The sequence below is a fragment of the Vicia villosa genome, linkage group LG1 (assembly GCF_029867415.1).
Source record: "Vicia villosa cultivar HV-30 ecotype Madison, WI linkage group LG1, Vvil1.0, whole genome shotgun sequence".
Lineage (NCBI taxonomy): Eukaryota > Viridiplantae > Streptophyta > Magnoliopsida > Fabales > Fabaceae > Vicia > Vicia villosa.
The window spans coordinates 109,329,653-109,352,845 of NC_081180.1; the positions used below are offsets into that span (position 1 = coordinate 109,329,653).

The 23,193-nt window shown below is 30.3% G+C and overlaps 1 protein-coding gene, 1 long non-coding RNA gene and 1 other non-coding gene across 3 annotated transcripts; 2 read left to right on the plus strand and 1 right to left on the minus strand.

Moving 5' to 3' along the window:
- Positions 1–2,890: 2,890 nt before the first annotated feature.
- Positions 2,891–2,972, plus strand: TRNAS-CGA (transfer RNA serine (anticodon CGA)). Its single transcript has one exon. It is a non-coding gene; the product is annotated as a tRNA-Ser (tRNA).
- Positions 2,973–15,533: 12,561 nt separating this feature from the next.
- Positions 15,534–15,875, plus strand: LOC131651235 (uncharacterized). The gene has a single exon (XM_058920909.1). The coding sequence runs from the start codon at positions 15,534–15,536 to the stop codon at positions 15,873–15,875; it is 342 nt and encodes a 113-aa protein (XP_058776892.1).
- Positions 15,876–20,504: 4,629 nt separating this feature from the next.
- Positions 20,505–21,439, minus strand: LOC131614185 (uncharacterized). Its single transcript, XR_009287633.1, has 3 exons — positions 21,327–21,439; positions 21,149–21,215; positions 20,505–20,754 (listed from the first exon to the last, which is right to left on the minus strand). It is a non-coding gene; the product is annotated as an uncharacterized LOC131614185 (long non-coding RNA).
- Between the last annotated feature and the right edge of the window lie 1,754 nt (positions 21,440–23,193).

Genomic DNA, 23,193 nt, shown 5'->3' on the forward strand with positions numbered 1-23,193 from the left:
ATCGATTGGTGTTGACAAATCAATAAATGTTTTGTTCCTCTTCTTCTATTCTCTTTGTAATCTCTATTTGTTGGAATTCTTATGTAACTTTACCTTGATTATACGTAAATTTATTGCTCATGGTATTGTGTAAAATCTAGTGCACAAAGTCAATATTGATGTTTATCATTGTTTTTACTTTGTGCTTGGATTTGAGTTGCTTTAGACATAAACTTCTCAAATCTTGTTCTTGGATGAATATTTGTTAGGTCTTAGACTATATAGATAGATTTAGGCTTAGTAATCGTTTTGTGTTTTGGTAATTCTTCTTCTCTAATTTCGTTGGATGAAGTTCTTTTTGGGTTTTGATTCAAAGAGGTTTTCAGCTTTTATATTGGTTCTTCTGACTCTTCCTCTTCTCTGTTCTTTAAACGTCTAAAAGCCAAAAGATTTGCACACATGTCAAGTTTCCTTCCAATTATTGTTTCTTTAAATCTCCATGTTTTCTTCTCTTAGAAGTTGGAAAGATCTTTTGGATGACTAACTACGTCGAGTTGTTGAATAATTACATATCTTTGTCTTTTCAAATTTCTTTTTCCCTTATTTGATATTTCATTCACTCATTCTTATGCATAATTTGATGTTCTCGTATGTACATTGTAGGTTGTTTGGTTCCTAATGGAATTGTGTCATTGATGTAATAGAAGTTTTTATATTCAATTCACAGATGGGTTATATTAGGAAGATCCTAAAGTCCCACATTGGCTAGAGATAGAGCTTTCAAAGAATATATATAGAGGCACACTCCTCACCTTACCAACCGGTTTTGTAAGGATGAGTTAGGTCAAACTCTAATATGGTATCAGAGCCTATCGATCGGACCATGGGCCGCCCACCATTAATATCCACGCACCAAGCCCAAAAAGAGTGCTGGGCGTGAGGGGGTGTATTAGGAAGATCCTAAAGTCCCACATTGGCTAGAGATAGAGCTTTCAAAGAATATATATAGAGGCACACTCCTCACCTTACCAACCGGTTTTGTAAGGATGAGTTAGGTCAAACTCTAATAGGTTATGGGTGTATATTTTTGAAAGCAGGGAATTCTTTTTTTAAAAATAACATATATTTTGACAACGATTATAAAAATTAATCGTGGTTGTATATTGAACGCTAGAATAATATAAACTCCAAAATATCATTGTTGAGAATCAAACCTATGACCTTTAGGTCTATCACAAAGGTTGAGTTAACTAACCGTTGTGATATCGTGTGTGCTTTCTAGTATACTACAACGGTCTCAGGACTGTGATTGTAAGTAATACATTTACAGCAACACTTTACATAACAACGTTAGGACCTGCGTGATTATATATATTTTCCAAATGTTATTGAATGCCTTTTTGTAGTAGTGACAATGAATTTTAACACAAATTGAACTACCAAAATGATTAACATTACAATAATAAAATGACTAAATTAGAATTGTTTTATTGCATTAATTCTTAAGATTAACATTACATTAACATTCTTTTTCAAATGATTAACCTTCTTCAACATTTAATCACTTTCTTTGAATGGCATGTCCTTTACTCATCACACCAGTCAAAAAAGGAACATCATTTCCTTCCTTGTAATTGAACAATACAAAAAAGAAGGCATAAGTATTACCAATAAACTAGGGTTGGAGAAGATTTGTTTAAAAAATAAGTATATGCATGTACCTTCTATAACTCATATTCATAAAAGTTATGCTCGTTATTCTTATATGTCCACACAATCACTAATAGAGAATCCAATCCATAATAATGTTGTATGCTTTTGCTCCTAAAATGAGTGAGGTTACTCGATAATATCATTGATTCAGAAGTCGTTCACAATGAAGAAAAAATGAATGGTGTTGAAAAGACACATGGTTGAAAAGGGTAGAAGAATGGCTTTGGAAGACAACATAACAAAGATAATTAAAAAAACATAGCTTTAAGAAACTTTATAGGTCAATGCAATGAATACGGTGATTAAGGTGATGGAAACACATCTATAAGAAACTTTCAAGTCAATTTTAATTTGTTTTCACTTATTAAATGTTTAATAGTCAATATTTATTTAAGTTTTAATTTGTCTTTGTTTAATACAAAATGTCATGACAAATTCAATAATTCAACTAGTACATTACATATCATCGATTGATTGCCACATATTAAAAAAATATTTCAAATCAACGCTGTTTGACAGTAAAAAAAGGGGGAAAATATCAAAATTGCTTAAAAATAAAATGGGAGGACTAATATTATAAGCTAGCCATAATAAGCGGACCAACATTATAACTTAGCAATAAAGAAAAAACCAATTGTGTTATAAAAAACTATTAATTATCAAAATTAGTAATATAGCTTACCTGATTATAAAGTTATACTTAGAAGTGTGATTGTTATAACTTACAAGTTTTTATAAATTTTGCTTAAAATAAACTTATAAGTTTTTTTATTCTAATTCAAAAGGAATTAGCCTCTCATTTTAAATGTGTTCAAATTTTTAGAATAAAATTGAAAACTATCATCACAAGACATCACAAATTAGTTACGAATCATTTTATTAAAAAAACAACATTAAGTTATAAAATTCATAGTAATATTTAATAAAAATAAATATGTAGTAATATTTTTAACTAATTAAGTGTTATTTGAAAACAACAATAGAGAAAAATAATGAGTTTTAAAAAAATTAAAATAATTTGATGTATTTGTTTCAAATATATTAATTTTATTTAATTTTATTTAATTTATTTTTAATGTCACTCTAGAAAATTAAATTTATTGATATTATTGTCACTTGAAAAAAAACAAAATTGACTGTATTAATTTAATAAATGTTTTATAAGGTAAACCAAATAAAAACAAATCATTTACAACTTGTCAATATGTCCGAGTGGTTAAGGAGACAGACTCGAAATCTGTTGGGCTATGCCTGCGCAGGTTCAAATCCTGCTGTTGACGATTTTGCATTATAACTTTATTTCGAATCCTGCTGTTGACGATTTTGCATTATAACTTTATTTTTATGAAGACATATGTGTGGAAAGAAGATCAAGATGTTTTCTCAAGTCAAGATTTCACTTTTAAGCATATTGCACAAGTTTTTTGAAATTGCATTTTAACTTAGTAAAATTTTAAAATGCTTTTTGTGACAATCGATTGTAAGGGATATGAAATCGATTGTCATTCATATTTGAACGTTATACTTAAGACAGTTGATTGTAATGGACGTGCAATCGATTGTCACTGAGGAAAATTTGAAATTTGTTTGAATATTTGTAATACCTTTTCATGGCACTTGTTCATTACATATTTTCCAAAACAACGCATGATTATTCATGTTATTTTCTAAAAACATTGCCATGGTTTCCAAGAGGTTTCTTGGTACTATAAAATGCATGAATTTTCCTTATTTTAAATTACCTCTTTCAAATATTTCCTAAACAATTTAATTCATTGTTATAACATTATTTTCCAAGAACTTTCTGCATAAATTTTCATTTCAATCATAATAAAGTTCTCGAGCACTTAGAGTGGATATTTGAATTATCATATCTGAAAGGAAAAAATAACTTTAATATAATTTTGTTGTGTTATCAAAATTCTATTATACTTATGTTTTCAATTCAAAACTGTAGTAACATTGTATCAGTATTCTGTAACTTGTGTACTAGATTGTTTGTAACAAATGTGTTTTAATAAAGTAGGGTTCTTTCTCTTTGTGTCTATACTAGCATGAGGTGGGTGCATTTGTGAATGGGTTAGAAAGTTAAGTTATGTGGATCGACTATAACGTTTCTAACATGGTGAAATCTCTCACGATGTGTGAGGGGGCTAAAGTGCCCTTGTTTGGAAAGGGGAATCAGGATATATATTGTGTTATTTACTTTTTAGCATATACGATTTGTGCTTTACCTTTCAGGTTCATCAAAAAGTTCAACAAAATAAGAACACATGAACCGCCATCTAAAATCGAGAAAATACCGCTAAACCTAATTCACCCTCCTTAGGTTGCACTCTAACCTTAAAATGAGGTGAAAGATGAAATATTGTATGCTAGAGAAATATGGGCCATAGTTTTGGCTATTGATGTTTGTAATATAAGAACGTTTGTGTTGTATTTTGCCATGTTTCAGATACTCCATATTGAGTTAATAGAGAAAACCAAGGCTACCTTGATGATCAATCCACACTTATGAGACCTTCCACCATTACAAAACTGACAAAGGTCACCAGTGGATTTAAGCACAATTAAGGAGTTGATTATTTCTCCGAGCCATTTCCATATTTTGCAAGCAAAAGGACATTGAAAGATGACCTGTCTGGTTGATTTAGGATGACATTTGTTGACACTACACCTGAAAGCCAAGATAAGAACTCTTGCTTAAACCATTTCATCGGTTGGAAATTTATTGAGGATTAGGAGCCAAACTAAAAAGGATTTGGAAGGATACATATCCACATTCTAAATGATCTTGGCCTAGTCAAGCTTAATAGAATTAGTGACTTTGAGGTCATAAGCTGCACTGGGGGACAAGCCACCATTAGTGGAGTCTTTCCAAACTAATTTGCCTTTGTTTAGACAACAGGGTAACTGAATCAAAACTCTATGGGGAAATTGTGTGTTTAAAGAAATGATAAAAAGCCTCCTTTATATAGGAAAAATTTTGGTGAAAAAAAAGGAATAATCCATGGACCAATTTATTGATTTAATCGATTAGCCCTATTTGGAAATCAATTAAAACCTTTCCAAATACGACAACCCTAATTCAAAAAAGGAAATCCCAAAAGAACTACGTGGTTTAGTCGTTTAAAAGCTTTTCTAATCAATTAAGAGATTATTAACCTTGATCTAATCGATTGAGCCAAGTCCTTAATCAATTAGATAATGTAAAACTTTTCTAATTAGAAATACTTCTTAATCCATTCCATCATCCATGCAAGCCTTAATAGCTTTTCAAGAAGTTTTATGAAATCATAGGGGGTTTTGAAATTTTTTATGTGTGTGAATGTGTGATTACCTTAATACTTCAAAACATACTCTTTACCTTTTACACTTTGACTAATCACTTTAAGACGTTAAACTTATGACCAAACAAGCTTTCACACTTTCACAATTCCAGATCTTCAATTTCCCTTGCTGGATACAACAATGACTTGTCACCTTAATTGGAACTTGAAACTTATAACCGATGAAGCTGGAGATATCTTTTGTATTAGGCGTCATCATTATAAGCTTTGACTTGACAGTTGAAATCAATTCTCCCTGTCACAAATTACTTATAGAGCTGTTATCTTCAAAACGGATTCATCCATTGTCAACATCAAAACCAACTAACTGATATACATGCAAGCACATAGATCAACACACTCTTCACTTTAAGAGGCACTGATCATATCACTTTTCTACTAATTTATTTATATGACATAATTGTGATAGGGAACAATCCTAATTTCTTGGAAACCTTCATAAAAAAAACTCAATATTTTGTTCTCACTAAAAGATCTTGGTCACTTGCATTACTTCTTGGGCATAGAAGTTCACAAAGATGTAAGTTATATGTAGCTGAAGCAATCAAAGTACATAAGGAACCTGTTGAAAAAATTTAAAATGGAAATTGCATCATTTTGTCATACTCCTATGGTGACCAGCAGACACTTTATAGTTGAGGAGGAGAAATTAAAGGATCCAACCATGTTCACACAAGCCACGGGGGAATTATAGTACTTGACAAACACAACTTGACATAGCATTTTCTATCGAGAAACTTAGCTAATTCATGAGGTCCTCTACTTTGGATCATTGGAAAGACATAAAGAGGATTTTGAGGTACCTCCAAAGCACCATGCATAACTGTCTGCACATCCAACCCTCCATTGATCTAGACCTATCATATTTTTAAGATGTAGATTAGGCCACTAGTGTGGATGATCATAAATCAATGGTAAGACAGAGCGTCTTTCTTGGAGAGACACTTATTTCTTAGGCCTCAAGTAAGCATAAAATAGTTTCATGATCCATCATTTAGTCATAATATAAAGCCTATGGTAATTTAGCTATAGAAATAGTATGGACTCGTTTACTCCTTGATGAGTTAAATCCCCCCCATTATCGTGTAAACCAACATTATGGTGTGATAACTTAAGTGGCAAAGCATTGGATTCTAACCTAGTCATGCATCCTCGATCAAAACACATAGAATTTGATGTGCACTACATCTAAGATCAAGTTCTGCAAGACAAGATAATTATAGCACATGTTCCGTCAACTAATTAAATTACATACTGCCTTATAAATGCCTTGACTCATACAAGGTTCAACCATCTCAAAGACAAGCTTGGGGTGACTCCATCACCCATAAGTTTGAGAAGGGAGTGTCAAAAAATTATACGACCTGATTCACATATGCTATGATTATGTAAACATATATTCATTAGCATTATTGCATTTTAGTTATTATAGGATCATTGTATTAACTAATAGCATGTTTCTAGGATCATGAATACTTATACATTATTCTACATATACTATTGTATTCATCCTGTATCATCATCATATTCATACATATGAAATACACTTTCTAAGTGATATTATTTTTTGGAAAGTTGGGATATCATTCGAAGCAACATGTTAATGCTCCAAAATTACAAGAGTGTGTGTGTATGTGAGAGTGAGAAAGAGATGTCTCACCTTAAAAAAAAAAACTTAATGCATGAGGTATATGAGTTAGGGGTGTTCATGGTTCAGGAACTGAATTGAACCAAATCACATTTATAGTTCAGTTCAGTTTACAATAACCATTTTAATAAAAATACAATTAATTGATAAAATGGTTTCAATTCAATTTAAAACTCGTTTAGGAAAGAAATTCAAACCAGATTTAAATTGAATTTCTTAGTTTTTTTTCCCAATTTTGAATTTCTTTCCTAAATAACTTGCATATGTTCAATTCAATTTACATGATAGCATTCAACATATGCAATTTATTTAGGAAGGAAATTCAAAATTGGGAAAAAAAAAACCTTAATGCAGGAAGTATATGAGTTAGGGGTGTTCATGGTTCATAAACTGAATTGAACCAAATCACATTTATAGTTCAGTTCAATTTACAATAACCATTTTAATAAAAATACAATTAATTGATAAAATGATTTCAATTCAATTAAAAACTTGTTTAGGAAAGAAATTCAAACCAGTTTTAAATTGAATTTCTTAGTTTTTTTTCCCAATTTTAAATTTCTTTCCTAAATAAATTGCATGTGTTCAATTCAATTTACATGATAGCATTCAACATATGCAATTTATTTAGGAAAGAAATTCAAAATCGGGAAAAAAAACTAAGAAGCATTAAAATGAGTGATAAATTAAATTAATATGTCAAAATATTTGTTTTCATTTCTTACGAATAACAAAACTTTATTTATAGCAAAAAATACTATATTCAGAATAAATTTTATTTACTGAAAAAACAATCTTCTTATTTTCGAAAAAAAACATTATTTTTTTATTGGAATAACAAAAGTTTTAGAAAAAAATTATTTCAATTAAAAAAATTTTTTTTTTTCAAAATTATATTATTTTTTATTTTAAAAATTATTTTTAAGAATATTTTTTCAAAACAACTAGCTAAACGGTTTAAATTAGTTTTTCATTTAAGTTTGGTTAACTGAATTGGTTATAATATGTGGTTCAGTTTATCATCCATTTAAATAGTTGAAGTTTTTTATGGTTCAATGCATTTCAGTTTAGATATATGTTACTTATTTTTTTATGTTTAAAAATGCTGACATATGAAAAAAAAAAACAATTATAATATAATATCTAACGTATAAACTCCAAAACAAAAGAAAAAATTATGACGTTATATAAAGACAATTTGAGAATATCAATATGTAAAAATTATTACAAGATACAAACTCTCCTCTCAAATACATCATGATTAAATTTTAATGCACTCACATTTTCTAAAAAAAGTCTAACTCCATCTCATAATATTCTAACGCAAGAGAAATACACTTAAATACAAAACTAAATAATGTGAGACTATTCAAGTGTATCATCAACCAACAATTTTCAATTATGTAAAGCTTATCAAATATGTATCATTTCAATTAGCACTCAAATTCAACATCTTCGACTAAAAACTAGTAATTTGCAAAAAAAAATAGCTAATGTTAGCAACTTATTTAACATTTTTAAAGAATACTTTTGTCTATAAATTGGTCATCAAACATTGTAAGTTACTACATGTTATGTAGATAATTTTAAAAATGGTAATTTACTTTTTATGAAATAGGATTGGTGTCATAAAGATTGAACAAAATAGTTTAATTCTAAAAGAAAGAAGTGTTGGAATTTTAAAATCTAGAAGTACATCTAAATTGAAAACACTAAAATATTTTCCTTGGAAATAGTGATGATATATGATTATCAGTATGTGTGTTTTGTTGACGTTTAAGGGACCAAATCTCTATTGTTGTTTTTAAGTTAGTGTCTCACTTTTTAAGCACAAATACTTAAAATCGCTAAACGTCCACCTCTTTGTTTGACTATTAATGTATACATTTTATAGTTCTACTTTAAAAGCACACTATTACTGCTACTATTTTTTTAGTCGAATAAAAAAAAGTTTTGCTATGGTTAAACATTCTAAAAAACAAATATATTTTATAGAAAATCTAACATTTCAATTTTCGAGACATTAAATACACAGATTACCAAGATAAATTTATTATTTTAAAATCTTAACCATTGCCTTGAAGACACTGATTAACATTTTTCATTAAGAAAACTGACTTATAATAGCAAATGACAATTTAAAAATTAAATATTAATCATGATATAAATTTATATTAGTGTACGAGACACTTGAAATATAATTGATTGATTAAAAGTAAATTTTGGATATTTTACAATAATAAAAATACTACGGTGGCAATCAAATATGTATGATCGTTTAGTTTTGCTTTGTATAAATTCACAAATAAATATAAAAGGTGGGATAGATATAATAGAGGATGTGAGAGTAAAATTTTGACTCATACAACAAAAATATGAGGGTGAGACGAGTCTGTGAGCTCTGAATATCTAAAGTTAAAAATTGCAAAAAAAAAATGTCTACTCAATTAATATATTTTATTCATCCCATAATAAGTGATTCATTGGATCATTTCACACATATTAAGAAAAATGTATAAAAGTAAGAAAGAGGATAATATTTCTACTATAATACTCCTATCATGTATTGGGAATGATGAAATTTTAATTAATTAAAGGGTAGAATTGGAAAAGTGTATTAAAAATCGAAATAAGTCATTTATTTTAGAACACTCTTTTATTCTAAACGAGTCATTCATTATGGGAGGAAGGGAATATTTACTTTATAAAGAGTGGAACATTTATACTAGAGGATACGGCTCAGCCTATAAAAGTTGGACAATTCAGTCATTCAGACATACCACACCTTAAGAAGAGTAGTGCTATTAGACTATTAGTCTACATCTATTTATGAAATCAAAAAAAAAAAAAAAAGAGGATTAGATAGCTCTTTCTTCCAATGTGAAAGACCAAATACTATTAGGGCTCGTTTGGTGCGCATGATAAAAGACAATATATGATATTTGTATCATATCTTATCTCAATTCAGTGTTTGCTGACACAACAGAATATGATAAGTTAATCTTGAAACTTATTTTATCCTGCCTCACTAGTTCAAATTGTTATCCTGAATATGAGTTGAGTTAGAATCTGGTAGGATAGGATAAGAAAATGATTTACTAATTTACCTCTACAAAATATAATTTAAAATGAAAAATTAAATATGACAAAATATAAATAAAAATTAATTTGATATTAAATTAAAAATATTAATAATTAATTTAATAAAATAAAAATTAGAATATTTAAAAATAAAATAATTATTAAATTTTTTAAAATATGAATATTAATTTTATTTTTTATCAAATTAAATATATATTCTTGTAAGAGTAATTTTGTCATTTACAATAGTATCAATGAGTTTTTTTAAATTATATATTATTTACTCAATAATATCAATGAGTTTTTTTAAATTATTATTTTATAAAATAATTTAGAAAAAATATAGTTATTTTACAAGCAAGTGTGTGTGTGTGTGTATATATATATATATATATATATATATATATATATATATATATATATATATATATATATATATATATATTATCTAGTATCCTGTGTGAAGCAAACACATGATAGATTAAGTCTTGTCATGTCTGTATCATATCATATATTTATCCTATTTGATATCATATCATGTCTCTATTATATCCTGCAGACCAAACGAGCCCTTAAAAAACGTGCATGGGATTGAATGGAAATTGGAAACCATCACCATTAATGAAATTAGGCACTTGTCACTTTTCAGTACTTATTACTCCCTCCGTCTTATAATAAGTGTCCAATTTGAGTTTTGCGCGGTTCTTAAGAAAATGATTGGATGTGTTGACCAACATCATGCAGTCTCCCTTTTTTCTTCTTCCATTTAGTTATACTTTTCCAAGTCCGTGTTGACATAGTAGAAAAAACACTTAGCGTAACATGATATTACCATGACTATTAAACCAATCGAGGTAATAAACTTATTTAGGCACCTGCTTTTTATTTTTTTAATTAAAATACTTTTCACTATGGTCCATAGTAATAACCGTAGTGATATGTTAAGGCTTATAGACTTTGAATTTCAACACCATCAATTTTCCTTTTTTTTTTGTTTACAATAAGGAATTAACAATTAGGGTCAGTTGAAGAGGTTTTATTAAAGATCCATTGATAAATTGAACTTGTTCTTGGAGGATAAAGCACGGTGCATTGATGTTAACAGGGGGTTTCGAGGATGAAGCTCATGATCTTTGAAAACATGGATGTGTTTGATGAATTGTTATCATGGTTTGATTAATTTTCAAAATCTACTTAGAAATGGCTATTGATGCGAGGTTGAAGGTGATGCAAAGGGCGGATCTAACGAAAAAGAGAGGGTTTTAAGTTACGAACCAAAGGAAGAAGAAGAGAAAAGGGATTTTGGATAATTATTTAAATGTAAAAAATAATAATTCCATGCATGTCAGCACCGTTAACTGACAGCTCACTCGCGTTAATGCCACATATTCATTTTTGAAACGGAATTTTAAAAAAAGGGCACGGTGTAGACGTTAGGAAACTTAAAAGACTGATTTGTAGCAAAAAAATATAAAGGACCAATCAATTACAATAAAAGAATTTGAAGGATCTCTAATGTAATTTTGCCTAAATTATTTAATATGTATAAAAAACTCTAATATTACAATTAAAAAAACTAAAATGATAACTTTTATTAAATTCTAATTTAACTTTTTCAAATGTATCCCAATTATTAACTTTTGAAATTTTGAGTTATTTTAGAGTATTTGTGAAATCAAAATAGAATTTGATATTTAGGTGTAGAAATGATTGGATAGGTTTAGAAATATAGTTTAGAGACAATGTAGATACTGTTTGAGGTTTAAAACGGACAATCGAGCCAAAAAATGAAGTTTTTGGATGATTGAACAGTGGAGTTACGCCATTGCTGTGTTTATGAGCTTCAGTGCCTTCCGTAGATGCATCTACGGAAGCGCCATAGTTTTTGAAACTAAGGTACTTCTGTAGGTGCATCTACGAAAGAGTATTTTTTTTCCTTTTCTTGTTTATTTATAAATCCTTGTTCATTTATAGATACATAGTATCTAACTCGATGTTATTTGTATCACAATGCATACATTATGACCCACGGTCCAGATAGGGATATACATGGGAGGACTGCACAACACGCATCCGTGCGGCATGAACGGGCGCGTGTAGTATCTCAGGTCACTGATGGAGTTGCCGTTCCACCTGATACACCGCTCCAATCGAGCCTTCTCCATCACTCCTAGTTGAGGGGCTCTCTACATCCATTCCACAGAGGGACCCCCATTTACTACTACACCACGGAGGCCCCAGGGTGATGCTGAGGGTTCCTTAGAGATGCTGTAACACCCCACTTTCCCATCTACTATAAATGTGAATTATAAATACACAAACAATCAGAGTAGTACAAGTAGGATGTCACATCTTCTAAAAATCCATTAAAAAACATCGCTCTATTTAATAAGTCTTCGTTAAAATAAATCCAATACCGTAGCGGAATTTAAAACAGCTTATTAGTTCTCATGGCACTACGGCCTCAACAAATAAATCATCTCCACTAAACATGTGATCCAACAATTATGTCAAAATCAAGATACGTAACAATTAAGAAATAACAGAAAAACAGTCAAAAACATATTCTAAATATGAATTATAAATACATATTCCTCAGAGATGCTGTAACACCCCACTTTCCCATCTACTATAAATATGAATTATAAATACACAAACAATCAGAGTAGTACAAGTAGAATGTCACATCTTCTAAAAATCCATTAAAAAAAACATCGCTCTATTTAATAAGTCTTCGTTAAAATAAATCCAATACCGCAGCGGAATTTAAAATAGCTTATTAGTTCTCATGGCACTATGGCCTCAACAAATAAATCATCTCCACTAAACATGTGGTCCAACAATTATGTCAAAATCAAGATACGTAACAATTAACAAATAACAGAAAAACAGTCAAAAACATAACGCATCCCAAAACTCCCGTGTTACGTATCAGAGCGACTCCTAAGACTCGAACAGAAAAAGGGTGAGAATCACATCCAATAAATATACGGTGAAATATCACATGCTAAGGAGTAGTATTCACACGACATACAGATAGAAATCATGAAACAGATCCTCACACCATCAACCACACTACAACAACGATATACGACATTAACAATCAATTATGTGGAATGCAATGCGACTAGCAATACTATATGCATGTGGTACCAACAGAGTATAAGCCCTCAACAGTTGCCATTAACTAAAGGCGATAACAAGGCATAAGCCTTCAACACCGTCAATCCAGGCCAACAACAGAGCATAAGCCCTCAACAACATATGTATGCAATATGAACATCCAAAATCAACACAATCCAACAACATAAGGCATCAGCCTTCAACTCATTGCCATTAGGCTACCGACTTGTTCAACAACATGCAACGATAACTCATTTCTTATAATCAACATTCACAAAAATCAACATCAATCTTACCACAACATTTTATGTCCAACTGTATAACTTTTAAAGCCTTCCCATATCTACTTAAGTCTTACTAATCAAGGGAATTCATAAAGGTACTCATCTTATTCAAGAACTGGAAGAAAATCACAAAAACGGGAAAATCCACGCATCAGCTTGTCCATACGCGTATTCCCCATTGCCCATACGCGTACCGTATGCGTACCACCAGAACCTAATTTGAACTAAAATTCCTCCCATACGCGTATCACATTCCCGTACGCGTATGGCCTCCTCTACATACGCGTACCATACGCGTATCACCAGGGATGGGTTTTTGTACGGGATAGGGCTGCGTATCATACGCGTATAGCCCCTGGGCTTGTCCCTCATACGCGTATGGCCCCAACCCATACGCGTATCATACGCAAACTGACAGAAACTAGATTTCTAGATCTGCACTCGCACCAGTTCGTTCCTCACCCGTTTTCATCACTTCCCGTCTGCGATTTTAAGCCTAAAACAACATATTTTCATCCATTCTCTCATAACTTTCATCTAAATTCATTAACCTATTATCCTACATTGATTTTATCATTTAATTTACCAATTTCCACTCATCAAATTGGATAATTATACATTCAGATTCAGTTTTTACCTAAGAACACAACAACAACTTAACCAACATCCAAATCCACATCATAATTCATCAATTTCAAACCAGAATTTCGTCCAGAAATCATACAGTATCATTAGTCAAGAAGAACAACATACAATACAAATCAATTCAAACATCAAAGAAGAAATCAATCCAACAATTATGAAACCTAAAGAGGGAAAGGAACCCTCACTACCCTCTCATGCTTAAGTCACCATTTAGTGAACATATTCCCCCCTTACCTTAAATGGAAGCTTGATTTTTCCTCAACAATGGTGGAGTTCTTCTACCTCTTGCCCAAGCCTCTTCTCCGAATTCTACGTTCTTCACTAATGTTCACAAATCTCTCCTTTTTCCTCTTAATTCCCTTATTATTTTTATTAAAACATACTAATCACTAAATTACTAAATGGGCTTAGTACACACCCTCATACACTAATCACACCTAGTCTAATTAATTAAATCATCCCATTATTATATTATAGTTAAATTAACAAAATTAATGGAATAATAATTAAAAATATCAATTTAAGCACCAAATACACCAATAAATAAGTAATAAAATAAATACCGAAATCAGGGCGTTACAGATGCCACCCTCTCGCAGACATTGTCGGGGCAGTTCTTCTACTTCTACTCCTGTGCCTATGCCAGTGACGGCCGATGCAGGATCTGTTGAGCCACCTCCGGAGCTGCACGAGGATGAGCCGGTGCCAGAGCCTATCTGATATCCGGAGGGTCCTATAGATACATCCCTTTTGACAGAGTATGACGATCATGCAGCCAGGCGTATCTGGGATGAAGAGGTAAATTTTCTTTGTTAATTACTTTTTTTCTTCTGTTTTTGGCTTATTAATAATTGTGTTTATTTTTTTAAAAATATCAGGATAGGGATCCGCAGAGGTTCTACAACCACGGCCGGAAAATTGCGACTCTTACGCAGCTTGACCAGTCGTGGTTCTAGGATGTACTATCAGCTTCTGGCCCGAGGGACGGTCAGGTGGGCTACACGATGATACATAATGGGATGCTGATGGCATTTGTAGAGAAATGGCATCCGGGACTTCCTCATTTCATCTTCCTCACGGTGAGATTGCCATCACTCTTGATGATGTGGCATGCCTCCTGCATCTACCTATCAGGGGTATCCTTCTTGGTCACGGTAGGCTAACCAAGGGGAAGCGATGGAAATGCTTATTGCTGAGTTAGGGTGCGACCCAGATGACGCACTTGAGGAGGTAGAGAGGATCCGCAGGGCGCATGTGAGGTTTCACACCTTGCAGAGGTTATATGATGCAAAGCTTCTTGCGGCACATCAGGCTGCTGGCGACGAGGTGGAGCCTGATATACACAGAGAGAGGACGCTGAGATGTTACTTCCTATATTTGATATACATTCAGCTCTTTGTGGACACGAGCTCGTCGTACACAGACACCGTCTACCTGACGTACTTATTGGATACAACACGTATCCATGAGTACAACTAGGGAACGGCTGTACTGGCGTACAATTACTACAGACTCAGAGAGTGATGCCTATGGAAGGCAAGGACATTGGCAGGTAGCTGTACCCTTTTAGTGGTAACAATCTTATCTCATTCTACTTATTATATATTTGTGATAGTAAATTAAAATAACCGTGTTTTTTTCCAGGCTTGAATACTACACCACTTCCTAAACATTATTTGTTGGGGAGAGGTGACTACCTACACTAAGCTCATGCCGCGTGCCAGTGCATTCAGCCCCCTCAGAGGGAACCAGGTGTCGGATCCTTACAGGCGCAGACTTGATCGGATGGCTGCCGAGGACGTACGTTATGACTGCTATGCTGAGCACCGGGAGATGGTTCTCTTTGATGAGATAGCACTGTATTATGGATGGTTGGCCTCCAACTCGACCATCATTGTACGTTATCTTCCGGAGCGCGTCATGCGTCAGTTTGGCTATGCACAGACGATACCTCACGACCCTGTAGTCTCCGCTCCTATCACCATGACTCGTCGACAGTTAGATGAGGTCTTTGCAGACTGGGAGCATCACATGATTCTTGAGGAGGCTTGAGCGACGAGAGCAAAGAGAGACTAGAGCTGCGTCGAGGGGTACATTACATGGTACTACAGAGTGTCACACCCGTACATGTTGTCCACTGCCCTTGGAGATCATTCCAGACCAGCCCACGAGGAGATTGTGTCAGGACTGGTGGGACACTTGACGCTAGAGGCAGAGTCATGAGAGGGCATGGTGGACGCAGATGCAGAGGCTGGGCCAGAGGCAGAGGCGAGCAGCAGGATGATGTCTGACACACACAATAGTGATACCTGTGGTTTTTTTGATGTTTGTATTTTTTTGATGATGTATGTATGTTACTTATGTTACTCTGATGGATGCATTATTTTAGTTTTACATTTTTGTAACCAAAGTTTAGTTTTGGAATGAAATGAACATGATTTGAAAATATAACGGACTGTTCCGTAGGTACATCTACGGAACACTCTGTTTTCACCACGTGTCGTAGATGCATCTACGGAAGGCTTCCTCAACTGAAACCATTTGCTTTTTAACTATACTATAATATTTTTTTAATGCTTCCGTAGATGTATCTACGAAAGAAAACACATTTTTTTACAAAATAGAGGTGCTTCCGGATATGCATATACGAAATTAGGAAGCAAAATTGAAATTTCGCGTGGTGTCTAAGAAATCTATAGTGTGTATTGAGAAGTCGTCCACGATAAAAATTTATTAACAATTAACCATTAATAATTTGTCTTTTCATCTAAAATGTACTTTTTAACGATCAAATCTATTTTTACCTCTAAATCTATAAATTAATGGATAGCATATTAAAGAAATAAGATCGGTTTAGATTGTCTTTTGAAGAACTATAGGTAATATTATCAAAACACAAATGAATCACATATATAGTTTACAAAAATTACATTATATATTTGTTAACTACATGTAAGTTGTAACTAACTAATGTGAACTACAAAGACAAGGGTTGAAGCCTTAATTAGATACCCAATTGGGTGCGAGATATTGTCAATGTTTGTTGGTTTTATTGGTCTTCTTGGTTGGACAATCCTTGCCGTATCATGTGGTAATGTTTACTTATGATATTTTCAATAAAAATATTAGCTTAAAAGTATGATTTTAACAGAAACAAAAATTCAAAAATGTGTTGTTTTACATTTTTAATGCAATATTAAATAATTTATTTAAATTTTATTCAAAATTAATAAAGACATATTTTAATAAGTACTTTTTAGTTTATTGATTTTTTAATCATATAAAAGACATAGTTTATTGACAAAAAAAAAAAGGCGGAATGTGTATATGTTTTTGACATTTTGTAATTAGACTTTTATATCTTTTTAACTTTGTCATATAGTGCTGCTGCATCATTATTGATCTTTCTTTCAATAATCCAATTTTTTATAAAAAAAATTAAAACTATATATTTGTTAAGAACTTATACTGTATTTTATAATTGAATTCAACATAGTTAATAACTTTTATTATGAGCGTGCATTATTTTCAGTGGACATGTGACATGAGATAGAGGGAGCATGTATTCCTTGTATCTTAGACTATAATCGAAGTGGTTTTTTGGTTTGAAAATTTTAAAATTTAAATCAATTTTAATTTTAAAATTTAAAATAATTTTAAAATCAGTTTTGAAAATATGAAAAACCAAAAGCGATTTTAAACATAAACATAAAAATAAATATTTAAATTTATAATATATTTATTTAATAATAATTTAAATAATAGTGATTGATTCTTTTTATAAAAAAATAATAGTGGTCTAAAATAATTGTTGTGGATAAATAATTTTCAGAGTGGCGGCCAACGTATGTTAGAGCAGCAGTTTTAGTGGTGGTCAAAGGAGTGACTGATAGTAGTTTGATGTTGTGGATGGAATGATGGGCGTTTGTGATAAGAGTGGTGATTGTCGATGCTCGAAGCGAATGTTAGAATAATAATAATCGTTGGTTATCTATCAGATTAATAATTGAAGATGAATGTAATAGCGAGTAATATTAGTTAAAAATGTGGTTGGTGGTGAACAACAATAGTGACTTGAGTGATAGTTAAAGTGGTGGTTAGTAGTATTGAGGAATGCTAATAACACTCTCTTATCAATACTCTCTCCATCACTCGTTTTTTTATTGGTTGAAACACATGTGAGTCCTACCACTTTATATGAAATCCATTTCCAAAGTGAGATACCCATATGTGTTTCATCCAATAAGAGAGTGAATGTTGGAGAGAGTGTTAGAAAGAGAGTGTTCCTAGCACTCCTCTAGTAGTATCTAGATTAGAGACTACATATAGATAGAGTAGTGAACATTAATGATTCGGATGGTGGTTAGAATAGTGGTTTCTAGTGATCAAATTAATGATTGTCGGTGGTCATTGATCAGAGTGATGACTAACAATGGTTGGAATGGAGATATGTTGTGGCCATGGTCAAAATTAAAGCTGTCAAAATGAGTCCGACTCATTGGACCGACCAACAAACCCTAGTTTTTAGTGTAGGCCGGGCCGCTAAAAAACATTCAAAAAACATGACCCAATCTTTTTTGTCCAGTCCACCAAACCTATATGTTTTATGAGTTAGGTTGGCAGACCAAACAAACTTTGGACTGACGCAGTAATATTATATATATATATATATATATATATATATATATATATATATATATGTATATATATATATATATATATTGATTTGATGAATATTTTAAATATTATTTTAATTAAATTTATGATTACTTTTTATTTATACTATATAATTTTTTGTCCTTTATATTATTTTTTATAAAATTAAAACTATAATAATAAAATATGCGTCAAATTGCCACATCAAACCATGCCATTCATTAAAAACTAAGTTGAACTCATTTTTAATAGTCTACTAGTAAGAAACCCGTGCTATCGCACGGGTTCCGTCTGAATTCACATCACATGTCTATGAAATTATCATTTGTAAAGTTTGAATTCATTAATCAATTGGTTAACATTGACATAGTTACAAATATATGTTAATTATATACACCAACTTTTAAACATTGATTCAAACTTACAGTAAATCGTACAACCGATTATCTAATTTCAATTATATAAAACATAAGAGAAATATTTAAAAGATGAACGTTAAAATGAACAGTCTACAACTGGTATCTCTTAGATACGTTCACATCTACCCGTGAATCCAGATGAGTTAACAAAATTCAGTTTAATCCAAATGAGTTTATTTTAAAACTACATATTTGAATAAAATAATTTTTCCAATTCAAATAATATTACTTTTTAGATATTAGTCAATTTATTAAACCTAAAATCTATAACAGCTTCCCGTGAAATATCAGTTTTAAATCCTTCTTGTTATATCATATTTACAAATTTTACAAACCTACCATATATGACAGATCCCCGTCAAATTTGAGTTCCAAATGAATATTTACACACCAAGGTATTTTAAAATTTTAAAATTTCAGTTCTAAATAAATATCTTCTCTATCTTTTTTGTCTGGGAGAATTTCATAATAGAAGTTTAACTCTACAAAATTTTGTAAATTTTACAAATTTTAAATAAAAATATAAGAAATTTTTTTAAACATGTAACTAATAATAATGATTTTAAATTTATATAAAATTTCGTAGGCTTGTTAATAATATATAATATAATAATTAAAAATTAAATTAATTATTTATAATAACTTCTTAGAGATATTTTTGAAAATCAAAATATTATCACTCTTAAAATTATGCTTAAAAATGTGTTTTTTATTAGAAAGTTGTGTTTTTCATATATCATAATTGTCTCATGTTTTTTATTAAAAAAAATATTTACAGCGATTTTTAGTATAAATATTATCATTTTATCATTAAAAAAATTATAATTTACATAGATATATAATTGTGTGGAATTTCAACGCGCATATCGTAATACTAAATTAAAATATATCATAAATATTAAGTTATATTTTAGTTATAAGCTAAAACCTATTTTAATATAGATCTATTCAATAAGATTGAGTGATAGATAAAAAGAAATTAAATTATTTATCTTTAGTATTATTATTAAATTTTATAGGTAATATAAATTTTTTAATATAATTACTTTACCATCATTCATAAATATGATTTTTAAAACTATTTTCTTAAGACTCGTTTATTTTTAAATTGACAGAGATATCATTTTTTTCTATTAATATTAAGATTTACATTTGTATATATTGCTTAACATTATTATTTTTTAATAACGATATTAAAAGTTGACCCTTAATAATAATAATAATAATAATAATAATAATAATAATAATAATAATAACAATAATAATAATAATAATAATAAATTAAATTATCAAGAAATATATTTAATAAAGTAAAAATTAACTTTGAATAATTAGGGCGGTACAAAATGACAATTAGAATTATGTTAATATTTGTTTAATGAATATCATTATTTTTATACTTTGGTTTAAATGGTCTTTGTGAGTTTATAAATGTCAGATGTACTATAAATAATCTTTTTCCTAAAAGGTAAATGAAATTTTATAATTGATAAATTTTCATAAATAAATTCTAACAAAAGATCATATATTTAAAGAAATTTTATATGTACAAATTATTATATATCATTTTATACATTTATGAAGAAGAAATTTACTTTATGCACCATAAAAACACTAATTAATGACAAAACAAATAGAATAATCTCATTCCCACACCCAAAAACAATTTCCAACACTATTCACAAAGTGCAAATTATTATATTTCCATTAGAATAATCTATCACAACAACATTCAAAAATAATTTTTCAAGTTTCTTTTTGCTGCTTGTCCTTCCATTCTTTGATATTAGAACCTATCCTTCTCTTTCACATTTTTCTCAAATCCAGGATATATGTCCGGTCGTGGTTTGAAGAATCTACAAAAACAAATTAATATAATCAACTTCATTTTAATTTTTAATAACTATGACACACATTCAATAAAGTATTATAGAAAATATAACATATCAAAAGGTAAACACAACAAAATACTTTTTTGAAAAATAAAATTCATGAAATTATCAGAATAATTATTAAAAGACAGCTAACAGAAACAATTTGAGGAATTAGAAACAATTCCACAATTAGAAACAAATCAATTCTAAGAAGAATAACAAAAAATGGAGTTTTGATAAAGACAGATAAGGTTGAATTTTTTTTAAAAAAAAATCCTTTCGATTCGAAACTTGACAATGATTTTAGAAATTAGGGGAAATATATGAATGGAAGATGCATGGAAGATGCCGGATTTACAACGAACAACAACCTTACCAAATCCTTTGAGTTGTTAATGTCCTTCAAAGCTTCAATCAGTCGTGTCATTGATGTTTTCAAAGATCTGTTAGAAAAACTTCATTAAACTCGACGCAGAGAAATATATTAAAAACGTCCGCAGAGAAATATATTAAAAACGGGATGACGAAGAATCATGGAAAGCAAAAAATTTAACCTAAAAAAATAGGATTGAATGAAGCTTGAGAGAGTGGAAGAGAAAGACTTTGAATTAGACAATATTTTGTTTTGTTGATAACGTGGAATTATATATAATAAAAATTGATAGAGAAAGATGTGGTTTTTTTATTGGAAGAATGAAAATGAATATGGGAAGTTATGATTGTGTGCTTTTGAAAAATGTCTATTCCAATTCCAAACTAATGCATGAATTGTGTAGGAAATTAAATTTTTAATTATTGACAAAATGAGTTGCCATTAGTAATTTATAATGAATTAAATTTTTAATTATGCATTAGTGGAGCAATCAATTATTGACGAAATGAGTTGCCATTAGTAATTTATAATGGGCCCACGAAATTAGTGAATGATAATAATAGATATGTAAAATTAAAATAAATAAAAAAAAGTAACAAAAAATGGTGGTATGACACATCAGCTGCATTAATGATCAAATGCATATAATTGCAGCAGATATGTAATTAGTCACTTATGCCCATAGAATTAGAAAAGTTAAAACATAAATTCAGAAGGGTAAACGTGGTTTTTTCAGGTACTTCTCTTTTAATAGATTGATAATAGATTAAATAATCAGACCATCTCATTTCAGTTTATTTATATATTTTGGTCCACTGAACCAAAACGCATTGGAGTCGGAAGATACATTTCACCACTCTAATCAATATCACAATAGTGGATCTCAATAAGATGAACAAATTTTATTTTAGTAAATTCTAGTATGGAATCCATATAGTATTATTATTTTTAACCAAAACATGGGCAATCATTTATGTTCCAATTGTATCAAGACAAAAACATCGGGTATGTAAAATCGAAAGCGTGTGGGTTATGTTACTGTTAGGTAACACATCATACACAATATTTTTATCTCCATTCATTTTGTCCCTATTCTATCCTCTACCATTTTCCACAAAACTCCATCACCAATAAGCCATAAAATCATTTCACCCATTAACCTTTGTTCCCTTAAACCAAATTTTTATTAAACAAAATCACCTCAATTTATGGGCATTGCATGTGTTCCATTTGGACTTGCATGAATGTTGTTTATTCAAATTTTCTAAGGTTTCATGTTAAGATGTTGTATTTAGAATCCCATGTTATTGATAGGAATTCGTGAATAGCTAGCAAAGATGTAATGCTGGCCCCACTTGGAGATTTTCTTAATGTCTAGTTCTAATATGAGAATATATATATGCTACGTTTTTTTTTCTCTGTGTTTTTACCCATTATTATTGAGATATACAAAGAGAAAAACCATGGGAATAAGACACAGAAAAAGGAAGCAAATTATTTTTGCATATAGTAGTAATATGGATAATAAAACAAATAAAAGGTGTGCATGTGCTAAAGGAATGAAAACATTTTATTTATATTTAAAGTAGGAGGGATCAGTGAAATAGATTTTAAATGTATAAAGAATATAATGAAATTATGGGTGTTCACTGGTTCAGGTAAATCCGAACAAAACTATAATATTTGGATTAGATATTTTTTCATTTCGGGCAAGAACCGAAACAAACCAATAAAATTCAATTACAATCAATTCGAATATCAGATTTTCAATTTTCTACCCGCAAACCCAACCCAAACCAACCATAATTAATTATCATAAAAATTACTATCAAATATTCAACTTCAAGAAGAAAAAAGCGAAATATCATGTGTAAACAAGTTATGCTATTTTAATTTTTTATTAAAACATTGTTATTGTAATGTGGTAACTGTGCATGTGCATATAGCTATGAAATACATTCACTATCATACTAACTCAAGTGACTCGCTATAGATTTAAAAGCCTTTATGTTAGATATTTTTTAATCTTTTAGAAAAAAATTGTTAGT

Coding starts and splice junctions, on each gene's coding strand:
- LOC131651235 (XM_058920909.1), top strand. CDS start 15,534: ATGCCGCGTGCCAGTGCATTCAGCCCCCTCAGAGGGAACCAGGTGTCG.